The sequence below is a fragment of the Pecten maximus genome, chromosome 16 (assembly GCF_902652985.1).
Source record: "Pecten maximus chromosome 16, xPecMax1.1, whole genome shotgun sequence".
Classification (NCBI taxonomy): domain Eukaryota; kingdom Metazoa; phylum Mollusca; class Bivalvia; order Pectinida; family Pectinidae; genus Pecten; species Pecten maximus.
This window is the reverse complement of record NC_047030.1, coordinates 34,822,134-34,839,742: the sequence shown is the minus strand read 5'-3', so window position 1 is coordinate 34,839,742 and position 17,609 is coordinate 34,822,134. Positions and strand designations below refer to the sequence as shown.

Here is a 17,609-nt window from a genome sequence, read left to right as displayed (position 1 = left end):
CGCTGTATAACCTCAATATATAAGATATGGCATTTTCATCAACTGACATTTAGTTAGCCAGCTTTTCAGGATACCGTATTTGACCTAATACATGCACTTACAAAAATACAAAAGGAGTGCCTTCATACAATGTACCTGCTGTTTATACATGAACAAACCACAGCCCTAGTGTTCTGATTGAAAAAGACAAGACATGATTGACAATAGTAGGCACTGCATTGATGTCATGTAAACTGGTACATAGTAATGGCTTGACAAGATATGGAGGGAAAACGTTTTTGATATCATGAGATTTTGTCTCACGTCAAGTGAAACTTCAACTCTGGTCTTTGTGGGGAAAAGTTTTTGATATCGTGAGTCTCCCACCGAGGACATGAGAAGTCGGGCAACCCTGGGGTGTGATTTATAAAAACATGTACAGGGAAAAATTTCCGTGTGAAAATTGAACGAAAAAATAACTTTTGTTTTTCAATTAATTACCTTTATGTAGAGCAAACAATCAAGAGTCTTTCATTAAAAGAATTAATCTGGGCTTATCACAGGATAAAGTCGATTAAAGTTTCAAATTTCAACAGTTCAACTAGAACTCCAATAAGGAATAAATAAGTATTTTAACTATAGTCTGCCATGAATATTATACAGAAATGAAAAAAAAAATGAAAATAGACTTGAATCAATTAAGAAATTTCATAATCAGTTATTCTTTGGAATAGAACCGAAATTGTTTTCTTAAAAAAAATATATCACTTGGATAAAACTATCTACCCCGAATTCTTAACATTCAACATTAAAATTTATATTTATTTTTTACTTATATTTCTTGCTCATGGGTTGGAAATTGCTTTTTGTAGGTAATATAATAATGGAGTGGGGTTTCATTCATACTTATGTAAAACATTGCTTGTGGGCTGAAAATTGCTTTTTTGTAGGTAAACTCATGTGAGGTTTTCATAGATACCAAATAATTTTATTAATTTGAAATTGAACGTAAAACAATGTCTATGTGTTAATTGTTAATTACCGGGATTGCTAACAGATATCAGCTTCACACAAACAAAAGTTATCAATTTAATCCATTCCAAATCATTTTAAATTTTAGCTTATGATTCAGTTGAAACTCAAAGCTACTATACACTGTAGCGATTTGCAGAGATATCTGCAGATTTTACTCACATCTATCAAAGTCAGAATGTTTTGATCGTAAACAACTTTCACCAGACATTAAGTCTCACTGTGACTAATAAGTAAACAAATTCAATGTATATATATACCACACACAGACAACCTGTCTTCTAGATTTTTTTTTAATGCTACATTAAAATTTACGATCCTTAAGGCTTTCTGTTGGTGCATGTATACAGGTTCATGATATGATGAACTCGCTTTCGCAGGGGATAGCCTGCAGAAAATTTGAGTTCACCCATCACATACAAAGTTTCCTTCTCTGCTCTCAGCCATAGCTAGGCATATAATTCATCATGAAATTATCTCCTTCATGTATGTGATGGTCAAATCATATAAGTAAAAAAAAAATTGTTTGTTAATAACAAAAGCATAAAAAAAATCAAGGTAATTTAACAATCAGTTATATTAATCTGTGAAGTTTGATAAGATTTTTTTTACCAATAAAAGCAGACAAACCTAAGACTCACCTTAAGTCCAGTGACTGCAGAATCAAACTGTCTGCTACTCTCCATATTTTCACCATTTTTTGCATTCCACAGTTCCACTTTCCCGCCATCTATAATGGTATGCATACAAAATGATCAGTGTAAAGATTATATATATAAAAAAAATGTATTAATAATCACAACACATTGACAATATTCTAAGTTGTGAATTGAAACAGGAGGTCTTAATTGACAGGTATGGGTAATATACAGGTGGCCTTAATTGACAGGTATTGGTAACATACAGGTGACCTTAACTGACAGGTTTTGGTAATATACAGGTGGCCTTAATTGACAGGTATTGGTAACATACATGTGGTCTTAATTGACAGGTATTGGTAACATACAGGTGGTCTTAACTGACAGGTATTTGGTAACATACATGTGGTCTTAATTGACAGGTATTTGGTAACATACAGGTGACCTTAATTGATAGGTATTGGTAACATACATGTGGTCTTAATTGACAGGTATTGGTAACATACAGGTGGTCTTAATTGACAGGTATTGGTAACATACAGGTAGCCTTAATTGACAGGTATTGGCAACATACAGGTGACCTTAATTGACAGGTATTGGTAACATACAGGTGGCCTTAATTGACAGGTATTGGTAACATACAGGTGGTCTTAATTAACAGGTATTGGTAACATACAGGTAGCCTTAATTGACAGGTATTGGCAACATACAGGTGACCTTAATTGACAGGTATTGGTAACATACAGGTGGCCTTAATAGACAGGTATTGGATAACATACAGGTGGCCTTAATTGACAGGTATTGGTAACATACAGGTGGCCTTAATTGACAGGTATTGGTATCATACAGGTGACCTTAATTGACAGGTATTGGTAACATACAGGTGGCCTTAATTGACAGGTATTGGTAACATACAGGTGACCTTAATTGACAGGTATTGGTAACATACAGGTGACCTTAATTGACAGGTATTGGTAACATACAGGTGGCCTTAATTGACAGGTATTGGTAACATACATGTGGTCTTAATTGACAGGTATTGATAACATACAAGTGGCCTTAATTGACAGGTATTGATTACATACAGGTGGCCTTAATTGACAGGTATTGGTAACATACAGGTGGCTTAATTGACAGGTTTGGTAACATACATGTGGTCTTAATTGACAGGTATTGGTAACATACAGATGGCCTTAATTGGCAGGTATTGGTAACATACAGGTGGCATTAATTGACAGGTATTGGTAACATACAGGTGGCCTTAATTGACAGGTATTGTAACATACAGGTGACCTTAACTGACAGGTTTTGGTAACATACAGGTGGCCTGAACTGACAGGTATTGGCAACATACAAGTGGCCTTAATTGACAGGTATTGGTTACATACAGGTGGCCTTTCTTGACAGGTATTGGTAACATACAGGTGGCCTTAATTGACAGGTATTGGTAACATACAGGTGGCCTTAATTGACAGGTATTGGTAACATACATGTGGTCTTAATTGACAGGTAATGGTAACATACAGGTGACCTTAACTGACAGGTTTTGGTAATATACAGGTGGCCTTAATTGACAGGTATTGGTAACATACATGTGGTCTTAATTGACAGGTATTGGTAACATACAGGTGGCCTTAACCGACAGGTATTGTAAAATACAGGTGGCCTTAATTGACAGGTTTTGGTAACATACTGGTGGCCTTAATTGACAGGTATTGGTAACATACACATGGCCTTACTTGACAGGTTTTGGTAATATACAGGTTGCCTTAATTGACAGGTTTTGGTAACATACTGGTGACCTTAATTGACAGGTATTGGTATCATACAGGTGGCCTTAATTGGCAGGTTTTGATTACATACAGGTGGTCTTAATTGGCAGGTTTTGATTACATACAGGTAGCCTTAATTGACAGGTATTGGTAACATACAGGTGACCTTAACTGACAGGTATCAGTAACATACAGGTGTCCTTAATTGACAGGTATTGGTAATATACAGGTGGCCTTAATTTACAGGTTTTGGTAACATACTGGTGACCTTAATTGACAGGTATTGGTATCATACAGGTGGCCTTAATTGGCAGGTTTTGATTACATACAGGTGGTCTTAATTGGCAGGTTTTGATTACATACAGGTAGCCTTAATTGACAGGTATTGGTAACATACAGGTGACCTTAACTGACAGGTATCAGTAACATACAGGTGTCCTTAATTGACAGGTATTGGTAATATACAGGTGGCCTTAATTTACAGATATTGGTAACATACAGGTGACCTTAACTGACAGGTTTGGTAACATACATGTGGCCTTAATTGACAGGTATTGGTAACATACAGATGGCCTTAATTGGCAGGTATTGGTAACATACAGGTGGCATTAATTGACAGGTATCATTAATATACAGGTAGCCTTAATTGACAGGTATTGGTAACATACAGGTGACCTTAATGGACAGGTTTTGGTAACATACAGGTGGCCTTAATTGACAGGTATTGGTAACATACATGTGGCCTTAATTGACAGGTTTTGGTAACATACAGGTGGCCTTAATTGACAGGTATTGGTAACATACATGTGGCCTTAATTGACAGGTTTTGGTAACATACAGGTGGCCTTAATGGACAGGTTTTGGTAACATACTGGTGACCTTAATTGACAGGTATTGGTAACATACAGGTAGCCTTAATTGACAGGTATTGGTAACATACAGGTGGCCTTAATTGACAGGTATTGGTAACATACATGTGGCCTTAATTGACAGGTTTTGGTAACATACATGTGGTCTTAATTGACAGGTTTTGGTAACATACAGGTGGCCTTAATTGACAGGTATTGGTAACATACATGTGGTCTTAATTGACAGGTATTGGTAACATACAGGTGACCTTAATTGACAGGTATTGGTAACATACAGGTGGCCTTAACTGACAGGTAATGGTAACATAAAGGTGGTCTTAATTGACAGGTATTGGTAACATACATGTGGTCTTAATTGACAGGTAATGGTAACATACCTGTGGCCTTAATTGACAGGTAATGGTAACATACATGTGGTCTTAATTGACAGGTAATGGTAACATACATGTGGTCTTAATTGACAGGTATTGGTAACATACAGGTGGTCTTAACTCACAGGTATTGGTAACATACAGGTGACCTTAATTGACAGGTATTGGTAACATATAGGTGTCCTTAACTGACAGGCATTGATAACATACAGGTGGCCTTAATTGACAGGTATTGGTATCATACAGGTGACCTTAATGGACAGGTATTGGTATCATACAGGTGGCCTTAATTGACAGGTATTGGTAACATACAGATGGCCTTAATTGACAGGTATTGGTATCATACAGGTGACCTTAATGGACAGGTATTGGTATCATACAGGTGACCTTAATGGACAGGTATTGGTATCATACAGGTGACCTTAATTGACAGGTATTGGTATCATACAGGTGGCCTTAATTGACAGGTATTGGTAACATACAGATGGCCTTAATTGACAGGTATTGGTATCATACAGGTGACCTTAATGGACAGGTATTGGTATCATACAGGTGACCTTAATTGACAGGTATTGGTAACATACAGGTAACCTTAATTGACAGGTTTTGGTAACATACTGGTGACCTTAATTGACAGGTATTGGTATCATACAGGTGACCTTAATTGACAGGTATTGGTAGCATACAGGTGACCTTAATGGACAGGTATTGGTAACATACAGGTAACCTTAATCGACAGGTATTGGTAACATACATGTGGCCTTAATTGACAGATATTGGTAACATACAAGTGGCCTTAATTGACAGGTATCAGTAACATACAGGTGACCTTAACTGACAGGTATTGGTAGCATACAGGTGGCCTTAATTGACAGGTTTTGGTAACATACATGTGGCCTTAATTGACAGATATTGGTAACATACAAGTGGCCTTAATTGACAGGTATCAGTAACATACAGGTGACCTTAACTGACAGGTATTGGTAGCATACAGGTGGCCTTAATTGACAGGTTTTGGTAACATACATGTGGCCTTAATTGACAGATATTGGTAACATACAAGTGGCCTTAATTGACAGGTATCAGTAACATACAGGTGACCTTAACTGACAGGTATTGGTAGCATACAGGTGGCCTTAATTGACAGGTTTTGGTAACATACATGTGGCCTTAATTGACAGATATTGGTAACATACAGGTAGTCTTAATTGACAGGTATTGGTATCATACAGGCGGCATTAATTGACAGGTTTTGGTAACATACAGGTGGTCTTAATTGACAGGTATTGGTAAAATACCGGTGACCTTAATGGACAAGTATTGGTATCATACAGGTGACCTTAATTGACAGGTTTTTGTAACATACAGGTGGCCTTAATTGACAGGTTTTGGTAACATACAGGTAACCTTAATTGACAGGTATTGGTAACATACATGTGGCCTTACTTGACAGGTTTTGGTAACATACTGGTAACCTTAATTGACAGGTATTGGTAACATACAGGTGGCCTTAATTGACAGGTTTTGGTAACATACAGGTGGGTTACATACAGGTGGCCTTAATTGATAGGTATTGGTAACATACAGGTGGCGTTAATGGACAGGTATTGGTAACATACAGGTGACCTTAATGGACAGGTATTGGTAACATACAGGTGACCTTAACTGACAGGTTTTGGTAACATACAGGTGGCCTGAACTGACAGGTATTGGCAACATACAAGTGGCCTTAATTGACAGGTATTGGTAACATACAGGTGGCCTTAATTGACAGGTATTGGTAACATACAGGTGGCCTTAATTAACAGGTATTGGCAACATACAGGTGGCCTTAATTAACAGGTTTTGGTAACATACAGGTGACCTTAATTGACAGGTATTGGTAACATACAGGTGACCTTAATTGACAGGTATTGGTAACATACAGATGGCCTTAATTGACAGGTATTGGTAACATACAGGTGGCCTTAATTGACAGGTATTGGTAACATACATGTGGTCTTAATTGACAGGTAATGGTAACATACCTGTGGCCTTAATTGACAGGTAATGGTAACATACATGTGGTCTTAATTGACAGGTAATGGTAACATACATGTGGTCTTAATTGACAGGTATTGGTAACATACAGGTGGTCTTAACTCACAGGTATTGGTAACATACAGGTGACCTTAATTGACAGGTATTGGTAACATATAGGTGTCCTTAACTGACAGGCATTGATAACATACAGGTGGCCTTAATTGACAGGTATTGGTATCATACAGGTGACCTTAATGGACAGGTATTGGTATCATACAGGTGGCCTTAATTGACAGGTATTGGTAACATACAGATGGCCTTAATTGACAGGTATTGGTATCATACAGGTGACCTTAATGGACAGGTATTGGTATCATACAGGTGACCTTAATGGACAGGTATTGGTATCATACAGGTGACCTTAATTGACAGGTATTGGTATCATACAGGTGGCCTTAATTGACAGGTATTGGTAACATACAGGTGGCCTTAATTGACAGGTATTGGTATCATACAGGTGACCTTAATGGACAGGTATTGGTATCATACAGGTGACCTTAATTGACAGGTATTGGTAACATACAGGTAACCTTAATTGACAGGTTTTGGTAACATACTGGTGACCTTAATTGACAGGTATTGGTATCATACAGGTGACCTTAATTGACAGGTATTGGTAGCATACAGGTGACCTTAATGGACAGGTATTGGTAACATACAGGTAACCTTAATCGACAGGTATTGGTAACATACATGTGGCCTTAATTGACAGATATTGGTAACATACAAGTGGCCTTAATTGACAGGTATCAGTAACATACAGGTGACCTTAACTGACAGGTATTGGTAGCATACAGGTGGCCTTAATTGACAGGTTTTGGTAACATACATGTGGCCTTAATTGACAGATATTGGTAACATACAGGTAGTCTTAATTGACAGGTATTGGTATCATACAGGCGGCATTAATTGACAGGTTTTGGTAACATACAGGTGGTCTTAATTGACAGGTATTGGTAAAATACCGGTGACCTTAATGGACAAGTATTGGTATCATACAGGTGACCTTAATTGACAGGTATTTGTAACATACAGGTAACCTTAATTGACAGGTATTGGTATCATACAGGTGACCTAAATGGACAGGTATTTGTAACATACAGGTAACCTTAATTGACAGGTTTTGGTAACATACAGGTAACCTTAATTGACAGGTTTTGGTAACATACTGGTGACCTTAATTGACAGGTATTGGTATCATACATGTGGCCTTAATTGACAGGTATTTGTAACATGCAGGTGGCCTTAATTGACAGGTATTGGCAACATGCAGGTGGCCTTAATTGACAGGTATTGGTAACATACATGTGGCCTTAATTGACAGGTATTGGTAACATACAGGTGGCCTTAATTGACAGGTATTGGTAACAAACAGGTGGCCTTAATTGACAGGTATCATTAACATACAGGTGGCCTTTATTGACAGGTATTGGCAACATACAGGTGGCTTTTGTAATTGTACGAAGCTTAAATCAAAACCCCTCAAGGAATTAAGCTGCTAGAGCGCTGATAATGATTTCCTAAAAAAAGTAATGATGACCTTGACCTTGACTGACAACAACTCTGAAACTGTAACTTGTCCCGAGATATTACGAAGATTTGTATTTGTGTGAATGGAAGGCACCTTAGTTAGGTCGTATTTACCTGATCCTGTGATAACAGCTCCGACCGATGAATTGAAAGCTACCCTAGCTAGTTATAATAGGTTGTACCGGCCGATGAATGGAAGGCACCCTAGTTAGGTCATACTTACCTGATCCTGTGATAACAGCTCTGGCCGCTAAATGGAAGGCTACCCTAGATAGGTCGTATTTACCTGATCCTGTGATAACAGCTCCGGCCGATGAATGGAAAGCTACCCTAGCTAGTTAGGTTGTACTTACCTGATCCTGTGATAACAGCTCCGGCCGATGAATGGAAAGCAACCTTAGTTAGGTCGTACTTACCTGATCCTGTGATAACAGCTCTGACCGATGAATGGAAGGCTACCCTAGTTAGGTTGTACTTACCTGATCCTGTGATAACAGCTCCGGCCGATGAATGGAAGGCTACCTTAGTTACAGGATTGTAGGTGTAAACTGACCGCAATGATTGACCTACAACAGAAAGTTTTTAAGTCATTTGCCTGCTACAATTTTAAAATTACTGAAAACATACATATTTGTAATGGTGATCTTATTTTAGTGGTATTTTAGTGTAGATTGAGCTATCCTATTCCATATTATAATCCAAGATGGCCGCCGAAATGTTCTCTCTTATAACGTTAATTATGGTCTTATATTCGGAGATAGTCCCCTCCCCGACTTTTGCTCATTTTCCATTGTACTGACAGCAATTTTCACACTTGATACACACCAGGAAAACTCTACAAATCAGTAGCCACCAAGGAGTAGACCACAAGCCTGGATCTGAGATCCAACTATGAGCTTTATAACTGCAACAAGTTTAATATACGCTATTGGAGCTGGAATTACCGCGGCTGCTGGCACCAGACTTGCCCTCCAATGGATACTCGTTAAAGGGTTTAAAGTGTACTCATTCCAATTACGGGGCCTCGAAAGAGTCCCGTATTGTTATTTTTCGTCACTACCTCCCCGTGCCAGGAGTGGGTAATTTGCGCGCCTGCTGCCTTCCTTGGATGCGATAGCCGTTTCCTATGCTCCCTCTCCGGAACCGAACCCTGATTCTCCGTTATCCGTTACAAGTTAATTTGGATTTGACAAGTATCGTATAGCACACCGGGAATTATAATAGTAATACAACTCAAAACAACTCACTGGTAACATTGATTTCCACATTAATCCTGATGTTCTGACATGCAGTATACCAAGTCATACATTGTGTAATAACACCTTTTTGAGGTCATCAAAAGATGAAGTTATGCCATTGTCTTAGTGTACAGTCCATTAGTCAAAATATGCTCATGTATGAGAGAGAGATCAATATGAGCATTTTTGGTTCTTTTTCTTTGAATATGTGCTATATACGTGATCAACTTAAAATAAATTTGCAATCTTCAACATTACCTATCACCATTTCAACTGCAACAGGTGATAGGTTCTCAAATGTACAACAGTCAAATATGATGACAAATGTGATATTACAAATATTAAAATAAAATATTGTATTGATTTGAAATTGGCAGAAACAAAAAACTTTAATTTCAATATCCTGCAATAAGCCGACCTCGTACTTTAATAGTTCAAAGTGGACGTGTTTGCCCCATGGACAAATTAGGAGATAAATAAAACAATTTCTTACATCAGATTATCCCCCTGGTAATAAGTATACAGAAATACTCCCCCTCTCCTATTTAAACAGATGTTAAACTTGAAGCACTCAGAATTAATATAATAACAATTAATATATGAATAGTTACCTCCCCTGATCACTGTACATGGCGGTATGATAACGTCGAGTCCCGTAGACCATACTTTAAATGAACAGTCTAGAGAACTACTGATGACAATCCTCTCTCCTACGTCGACGTCTATAGATTCACCTGGGGAGAGAACACCATTCATTACTTAAAGTTAGAAGCATATAAATTGTTATATAATAAGGTGCTATTGGGATGATGTTTTCACAGTATATAGGAGTATAATGATATAATTAACATTTAGTATACTGTTAAAATAGAACCAATCAAGGAAGTTACTGTACATATTTTAGCGGTAATAATATTTTAGCAGTAATTTTATTTAGCGGTAATGTTATTCAAGGGGTTAAATTTCATTAAAGTGGTAATTTTATTTTAGCAGTAATTTTATTTTAGCAGTAATTTTATTTTAGCGGTAATTTCATTTTAGCGGTTTTCTCGCTGGAAGCATTTCACTAAATTCTGATTGCAGTTATTGTAGTTTATCTACATTTGTTTCTATGTAATAATCTGTTTTAATTGGTTTTGAACCAAAATTTTATTATGTCAAATTAAGTACATTTTACAGAATATATCCACAAACACAGGAAAATTGTTATCATACCTATGTAAATACTGAATGAAGAGTCAAAATGTAATTACGAAAAAAAATGCAACAAACAATTTTCAACATTTAAAAGTAAATGCATGATTTGTGTTGTAGTAGCTATCAGTATCAATGATAGAAATCCCTTCTCACAGACTTCCAAGGTTGATCCTGAGGATGCTACGGATAGATCGATAACTCTATCTCGCATGGGGTAGGAAAAAACGGCAGACATGCACTATGATGATATTCACAATATGTACCTTTAAATTTTATACACATCACAAAATGAAAAAAATATTGAACAAAATGAGATAGAATGAGATAGCCTAAAACCTGTACGTACAGACTTTGAGGGAATCGTCCCTGCTGAGAATGATAACCGAGGTAACCGTTCCCGTATGACCTCCATAACTGTGGATCTCTGTCAGGCTATCAAGGTCCCACAGCTTCAATGTTGTGTCACGGCTATAACAATCAACAAAAATTATAAATATATAACCCAAAATAATTATTTTAAATTTACAGTGCTAATTGGCTTATTGTCAGATACATACAGGCCTAGACTTATTGTCAGATACATACAGGCCTAGGTTTATTGTCAGATACATACAGACCTAGACTTATTGTCAGATACATACAGGTCAAGGTTTATTGTCAGATACATACAGACCTAGACTTATTGTCAGATACATACAGGTCTAGGTTTATTGTCAGATACATACAGGTCTAGGTTTATTGTCAGATACATACAGGCCTAGGTTTATTGTCAGATACATACAGGCCTGGGCTTATTGTCAGATACATACAGACCTAGGCTTATTGTCAGATACATACAGGCCTAGGTTTATTGTCAGATACATACAGGTCTAGGTTTATTGTCAGATACATACAGGTCTAGGTTTATTGTCAGATACATACAGACCTAGGCTTATTGTCAGATACATACAGGCCTAGGTTTATTGTCAGATACATACAGGTCTAGGTTTATTGTCAGATACATACAGGTCTAGGTTTATTGTCAGATACATACAGACCAAGGTTTATTGTCGGATACATACAGACCTAGGCTTATTGTCAGATACATACAGGCCTAGGTTTAGTGTCAGATATGTACAGGCCTAGGCTTATTGTCAGATACATTCAGGCCTTATTCAGATATATATGTATTGTGTCAGCATATTGTCATAAATCAATATGTCTTTTAATCAGATCCTAATGACACGAACCTCTATAAATAGAAATCTAAATTGGTGATTTCTTTATAATTACATATAATATTGATTTCATTCATTTAAGAAATGTCAAAGATTAAACAGTTATCAATTATCCTTTGACATCTAACCATTTCGAGAGTAAAATTGGAAATTACGGATCAAAACAAATTAGACAATTTTGGAGTTAAAAATATTCTCTCGGCGGTGAGCTCAAACCTTGATTATTCATGCAATTAACAAATTCAGAATCAGGCTCAATAGTTACAATCTGCCATCCAAAACCTAAAAATCGCTTCAATGATACCTGGCAGAAACAAGAAATTTTCCGTCTGCACAAACATCTGTAATTAGGTCGCTGTGACCCTCCATTTCCACAACACCAAATCTACACTGGCGCCACTTCTGGACAACAGCCTTCAGCTTGGCACAATCTGAAGTATACAAATAGAGCCCAAATACTAATCAAAGTACTGAAAGTACTATAATGATAAATGACTAATTTTGGTATAACATTTGGAAATAAAGGTTTCTCAACATCCAAGAGTGAGCACTTAATTATCATCTTTATTGTGGTCTAGACGTCATCGACGTCTAGAGAGCCGTCATCAGGATATGATCAAAACTAAATTTTAATAAATCATTGTGGTCCTGATGACAGCCACCTGTAGTCCAAACTTTTCAAATGCATCTAGATCACAATAAAAAGGATAATTATTTTTGGATGCTAAAAATCTTTATTTCCAAATAATTTATTAAGTTCATGGGAAGAATCTGTATTGTAACCTTGTGATGGAAATCCATTTCACTTTCAGGATCGATAAGTGGAAACATAAAATGGATAGATTATTGATTACCGTAAATATTCGGGTATAGTGCGCACTCGCGTATAGTGCGCAGGTACGTTTTTGAGGTTCATTTTCAAAAAAAAAAAAAAAAAAAAATTTTTTTTCAATATTCAACTGAGCGGTAGAAATCTAGATGAATTCTAAAGCATAAGATGATAGGAATTTGTAACTTATGAAAGCTTATTTACCACATTTAATTGGAATCACCGGTCAGATTTGACACATTGGATTGACAGGTTGTTTACATTATACCGCGACAGGCCTAGTCAGCTTGCAAATTGTAGCGGTCCCATCTACGCTGTTGTACAAACAAAATAATTAATCCTACCCTCAATTACCTTGTGATTTTCACGCAGGTATGATCTCTTGTGTTGTCTGTCCACGAACATACAAAGCTAATTAAGCTCAATTATAACAAGATTGACTAGATCTAGTAAGCTGACTGCTACGTAATGTAACACAGGCCGCCATTTTGTATACAGTACGGAAACAAGTCTGCTGTCGTCGTGCTGGTCACTACTTTTATGTCAATGAATTAACATGTGTAATGGATAAATCTACAGTGCAGACAATAAATAAGAGTACCCCGGTAGTTTTCACAGTCCGATCGTATTTTATATGGCCAGTTGGTCAGTGACTGCCGCATGAGATCAAGGTATTAGTGTTACCCTTGCCTAATTGCGCATGCGTGCTGTTACAGCTTCCGTAAATAAACAAGTTGAACGTTATCAGTTTCTGGCGGCACTCTGGATTTATAAGATGATTAATTTAGAAGTATGAAATAACTAAGTACTGCTATATCATTTCAAGTTTTGTTTGATGTTAATTGAGATGTTATACATCGTTTTGGACCTGAATACGGGAGCATGCTCAAGTGAGATCGTATGTGTACGGAACGTGTGGCTCACGATCGACTTAGATAAATCCACGTAATTGCTGATAAATACACAATTTCAAGGAATTAAACATCAAAATAACTATTCATTTCTTTGATTATTTGTTAACTATTACTTTCTAAATGCTTTATATATGTAATATATATATATAAGTATTAAATCAATCCTGCTGTGAAAGGAAACGATCACAAATCTGTCAAATCACATTCGATCATTCTGACTGGGAAAAGGCTTGTACTTGCGTATAGTGCGCAGTGGTCTTTTTCACTTGTCAATTTTGGAAAAAAAGTGCGCACTATACGCGAATATTTACGGTATAATCGGTTTTTTTAAAAATTCAGAACAGAATTGCCCTTTTGGAGAAAATTTCTGTACATCTCAAGTACATTTATCACAGGTCTTATTATTCCTATTCTCTTCTCTGATTAATTGTTTTCCAAAATTGTCATCTGTAATGGGGTCTCTCCCCCACCCCCACCCCCCCCCCCCCCCCCCCCCCCCCCCCTCCCCCCTCCCAGCGACTAATTTTCGATTTTTTTCAACCACTGGCCAACCACTATTATATACTGTAAGGTATCCAGCCAAGAAGATTACCATCATTTGAAACAATAGGAGATTTGCTTCTCCTATCTTTTATAGTTTCTCATTTTTATAATGTAATACCACAACATCAACATCAGTGTAAATGTTAATATTTTGCATTTGATATCAGACTGATAAGGATTATCTCCCTTGTCATACCCAACAGTGAAACTTAAAAAGTGAAAGTACATAATAACAAAACCACAATTCAAACTCTAAATCATTTAGATAAGGAAAAACTATAAATAAGAATATAAATAGATCTAGAGACTCCTGAAAAAGTATAAGGAAAATAAGACCAGGTGTTCCAACAGAATAAGCGTCTTTTGCTTCGGATCACGCGATCATCAAAGAAACTCACCATAAAAATCTAGCTAGATCCTAAATGAGAACTAGAGTAGTAACAACAGACATTTTATTAAACAAGCCTGACTTCATATCACATAAGGAAATAGTACATAAATGGTGATCCTTGCACTGTAGCTAAAAATAGATATTAAGCAACATTTGTTTTGTTACTATAGTAACCAGCTGGCCAACCTTTAAATAATAATGGCAGAAAATATTAATCTCATACCTTTGTCATTTTGGTCATTTTTCTTGGACTTCTTTTTAGAAGGTGAACCACTAGATTTTGCCTTTGTAGGGGATTCACTGATACTTGATACAGATTTGACCTTTGTTTGGGAATCGCTGGTGCCTGATACAGATTTGACCTTTGTTTGGGAATCGCTGGTGCCTGATACAGATTTTGGAGAGGTTGAAATTTCAGTTGACCTAAAATTGAAAACATTTATAACAATAAGCCAGGGATCAATAAGATATATATATGTACATTTATGTTACATAAGTTATAAAAAAGTTCATGTTAGGATTAATGGTTTATAGAAATCCAATGTTAAAGTCATACAAATTGTACTGGTTTTTGGGTGAATTAGCTTTTTCTCAATCGATTAGACACTAGGGATGGGAATCAGTCTCACATTCAGAATCAATAATCGGAAAATTGAAATCTGTTGATTATCGATTAAAATGATTCAAAAAGATGTTCACTAATAACTTTTCCCAACATTTTCTTGATTAATATTTTCCACCATAATATAGATGTGTAATACATGTAAGCTTCCTGTCTAATATGTTACCTTAAGCTTGTGTCTTTAGACTCAACTGTTACCATGTCACCTCCATTTTTACCGATATTTTCAACTTGCTCTTCAATCTCTTCAACATCAATTTGTTCAAAATTGTCCTCATCTTCATGTTCAATAACCGTCACCTCAACATTACCAATATCTGCTTCAGAATAGGAGGCGGAGAAATCATCTGTTGCTATGGAGCTTGTATTGTGACCTTGACCACTGAACTCTGACCTTGTAGATGCCGTGATGCTGTCTTCAGACTCATCCTCATTTTGCGTAGCTAACAATCTCAGCAGACTTTCTCTGATTTTATCCTTTTTGTCAATCTAAAAAGATAAGCCATTAATTCCTAATCATAATTTGCATTAATTAATTAATAATTAATTAACATGTGGTTTGAAAATAATACATTTTGTTCATCTGGAAATAAACTCCAGTGATTATCCTGGTCACTATGATAAATTGCCACCTGGTGCAAATAGAGAAGTTAGTGTGCAGCAAAATGGGAATAGTGATAAAATGGGGCTACAGGTTGCTAGACTTTGTGTCTCTTCATGCAAAATAACAGATTTGAAGATTTAGGAAATTTTTGTGACTTCATTGGCAAAAAAACCAACATACATGATCAGGAATGAGTTTTAAAATTTAAATTTGGACCCAAATACATACATGTATAAACAGGAAAGCACTGACAGTAAATCAGAAGGATGCACTCGGGAACCTAACAATTAAATTATCTTTAATCTGAAGATTTTATTTTGTGATTGAAAATAATTGAAGGTTTTAAACATGTACTACAGTAAATAAATTCACTGTAACCAAATATATTATTCTAATCCAAAATCTATAAAAAGATGTCAAAATACGAAAGAAAAATAAATATGAAAAATAAAGTACAAGGAGAAACAGACCAGATGTTCCAGGAGAGTAAACATCTTCTGTTCTGCTTCGTTTTTGTTTGTTTTTTTAATTTTTGTTTAACGTCCTTTTAAAACAGCAAGGGTCATTTAAAATGTAAACTTGGTTTACAGATTCTGTAAATTAACATTCACAATAACACTTAATTGTACCACGAATTGCCCAATTATCAGGTATGATTTCATGTACTTGCTCATACGTGAAGTTACCCAAAAGCACATGTGTGCAGACTTGCCTACATGTACGTGTTCAGTTCATTTTGTAACAACTGTCATTTCACGCCAAACGTATCTATCTGATAGGTGTCACTGATTTATAGATATTTATAATGCGCCTGTCAGAAACAAACTTATACACGATATATTAGTCACTGTCAATATCAATGAATATCTGTTGAGTAAGGACACATTTTCAGTTTAAAAGTTAATCATATATTTCACCCACAGTGTTTCAAAACTCCTCATGTACATGCATATGATGGTGGTCAATTCAACTAGAGGATGCTGATTTATGGATATCCATAATTCATTAATGGTTGTTAAAATTGATTAACGGATATCCTTAATTCATTTTTGAATATCTGTAAATCTCTTGGTAATATCAATAAATAAATTATGGATATCAAATAAATATGTATGAATATTAGAATTAATAATGGACATTTTGAAATATTGATTTTCATGAATGAATTATGGATATCCATAAATAGTTACTTTTTCCACCGTGCTTGCCATAGACTTGGTGTACATACAGAATATAACTGTATGTACTTTCACTTTCTCACAGCTGAACACAAAAATCGTGGTTTAAAATTTCACTCATTTCAAAATGAATATCTACCCGAGTTAATTACTATAACATAGTATGTAAGGTTTCTTTTTATTAAAGGAACGATTATAATAAATGTGGTAAAGTGTTGAGAGGATGAGTAAGCAGAGTAAGAGATACATTATCTTTCCTCACATGTTCAGATTTTATTGATAAATTAGAGGACGACACGTCTAGCCTAAAGAAAGAATTATTGTGCCGACAAAAATGAAGGTTTAAATTTCTTTGACAATATTTCTATACTTTATAATACTCGTCATCTGTCAATTCCCGGTCGATTCTCTCCAAATTTTCTATTTGCCGAAGTTTCTTTCTCAACTTTCTTATTTCTAATGCCGCTGATGTTCTGGCTGCAGCCATTGCTGCTGTTTTTCGGAACTTTTCTGGATTTGCTAATGTCAATTGTTCCGAAATCTACAGGAAGTACAGGGAATCCCCACAAGAGGGCGTGATTAAGGAAAAAGTCCTGTTGACAA

At 36.1% G+C, this 17,609-nt stretch overlaps 1 protein-coding gene across 1 annotated transcript; it reads right to left on the bottom strand.

Moving 5' to 3' along the window:
- Positions 1–1,331: 1,331 nt before the first annotated feature.
- Positions 1,332–17,535, bottom strand: LOC117344794 (mitochondrial division protein 1-like). Its single transcript, XM_033907620.1, has 9 exons — positions 17,377–17,535; positions 15,391–15,713; positions 14,826–15,025; positions 12,230–12,356; positions 11,055–11,176; positions 10,123–10,245; positions 8,753–8,839; positions 1,653–1,741; positions 1,332–1,460 (listed from the first exon to the last, which is right to left on the bottom strand). The coding sequence occupies exons 1-9, from the start codon at positions 17,491–17,493 to the stop codon at positions 1,332–1,334; spliced, it is 1,317 nt and encodes a 438-aa protein (XP_033763511.1). The 5' UTR covers positions 17,494–17,535.
- Between the last annotated feature and the right edge of the window lie 74 nt (positions 17,536–17,609).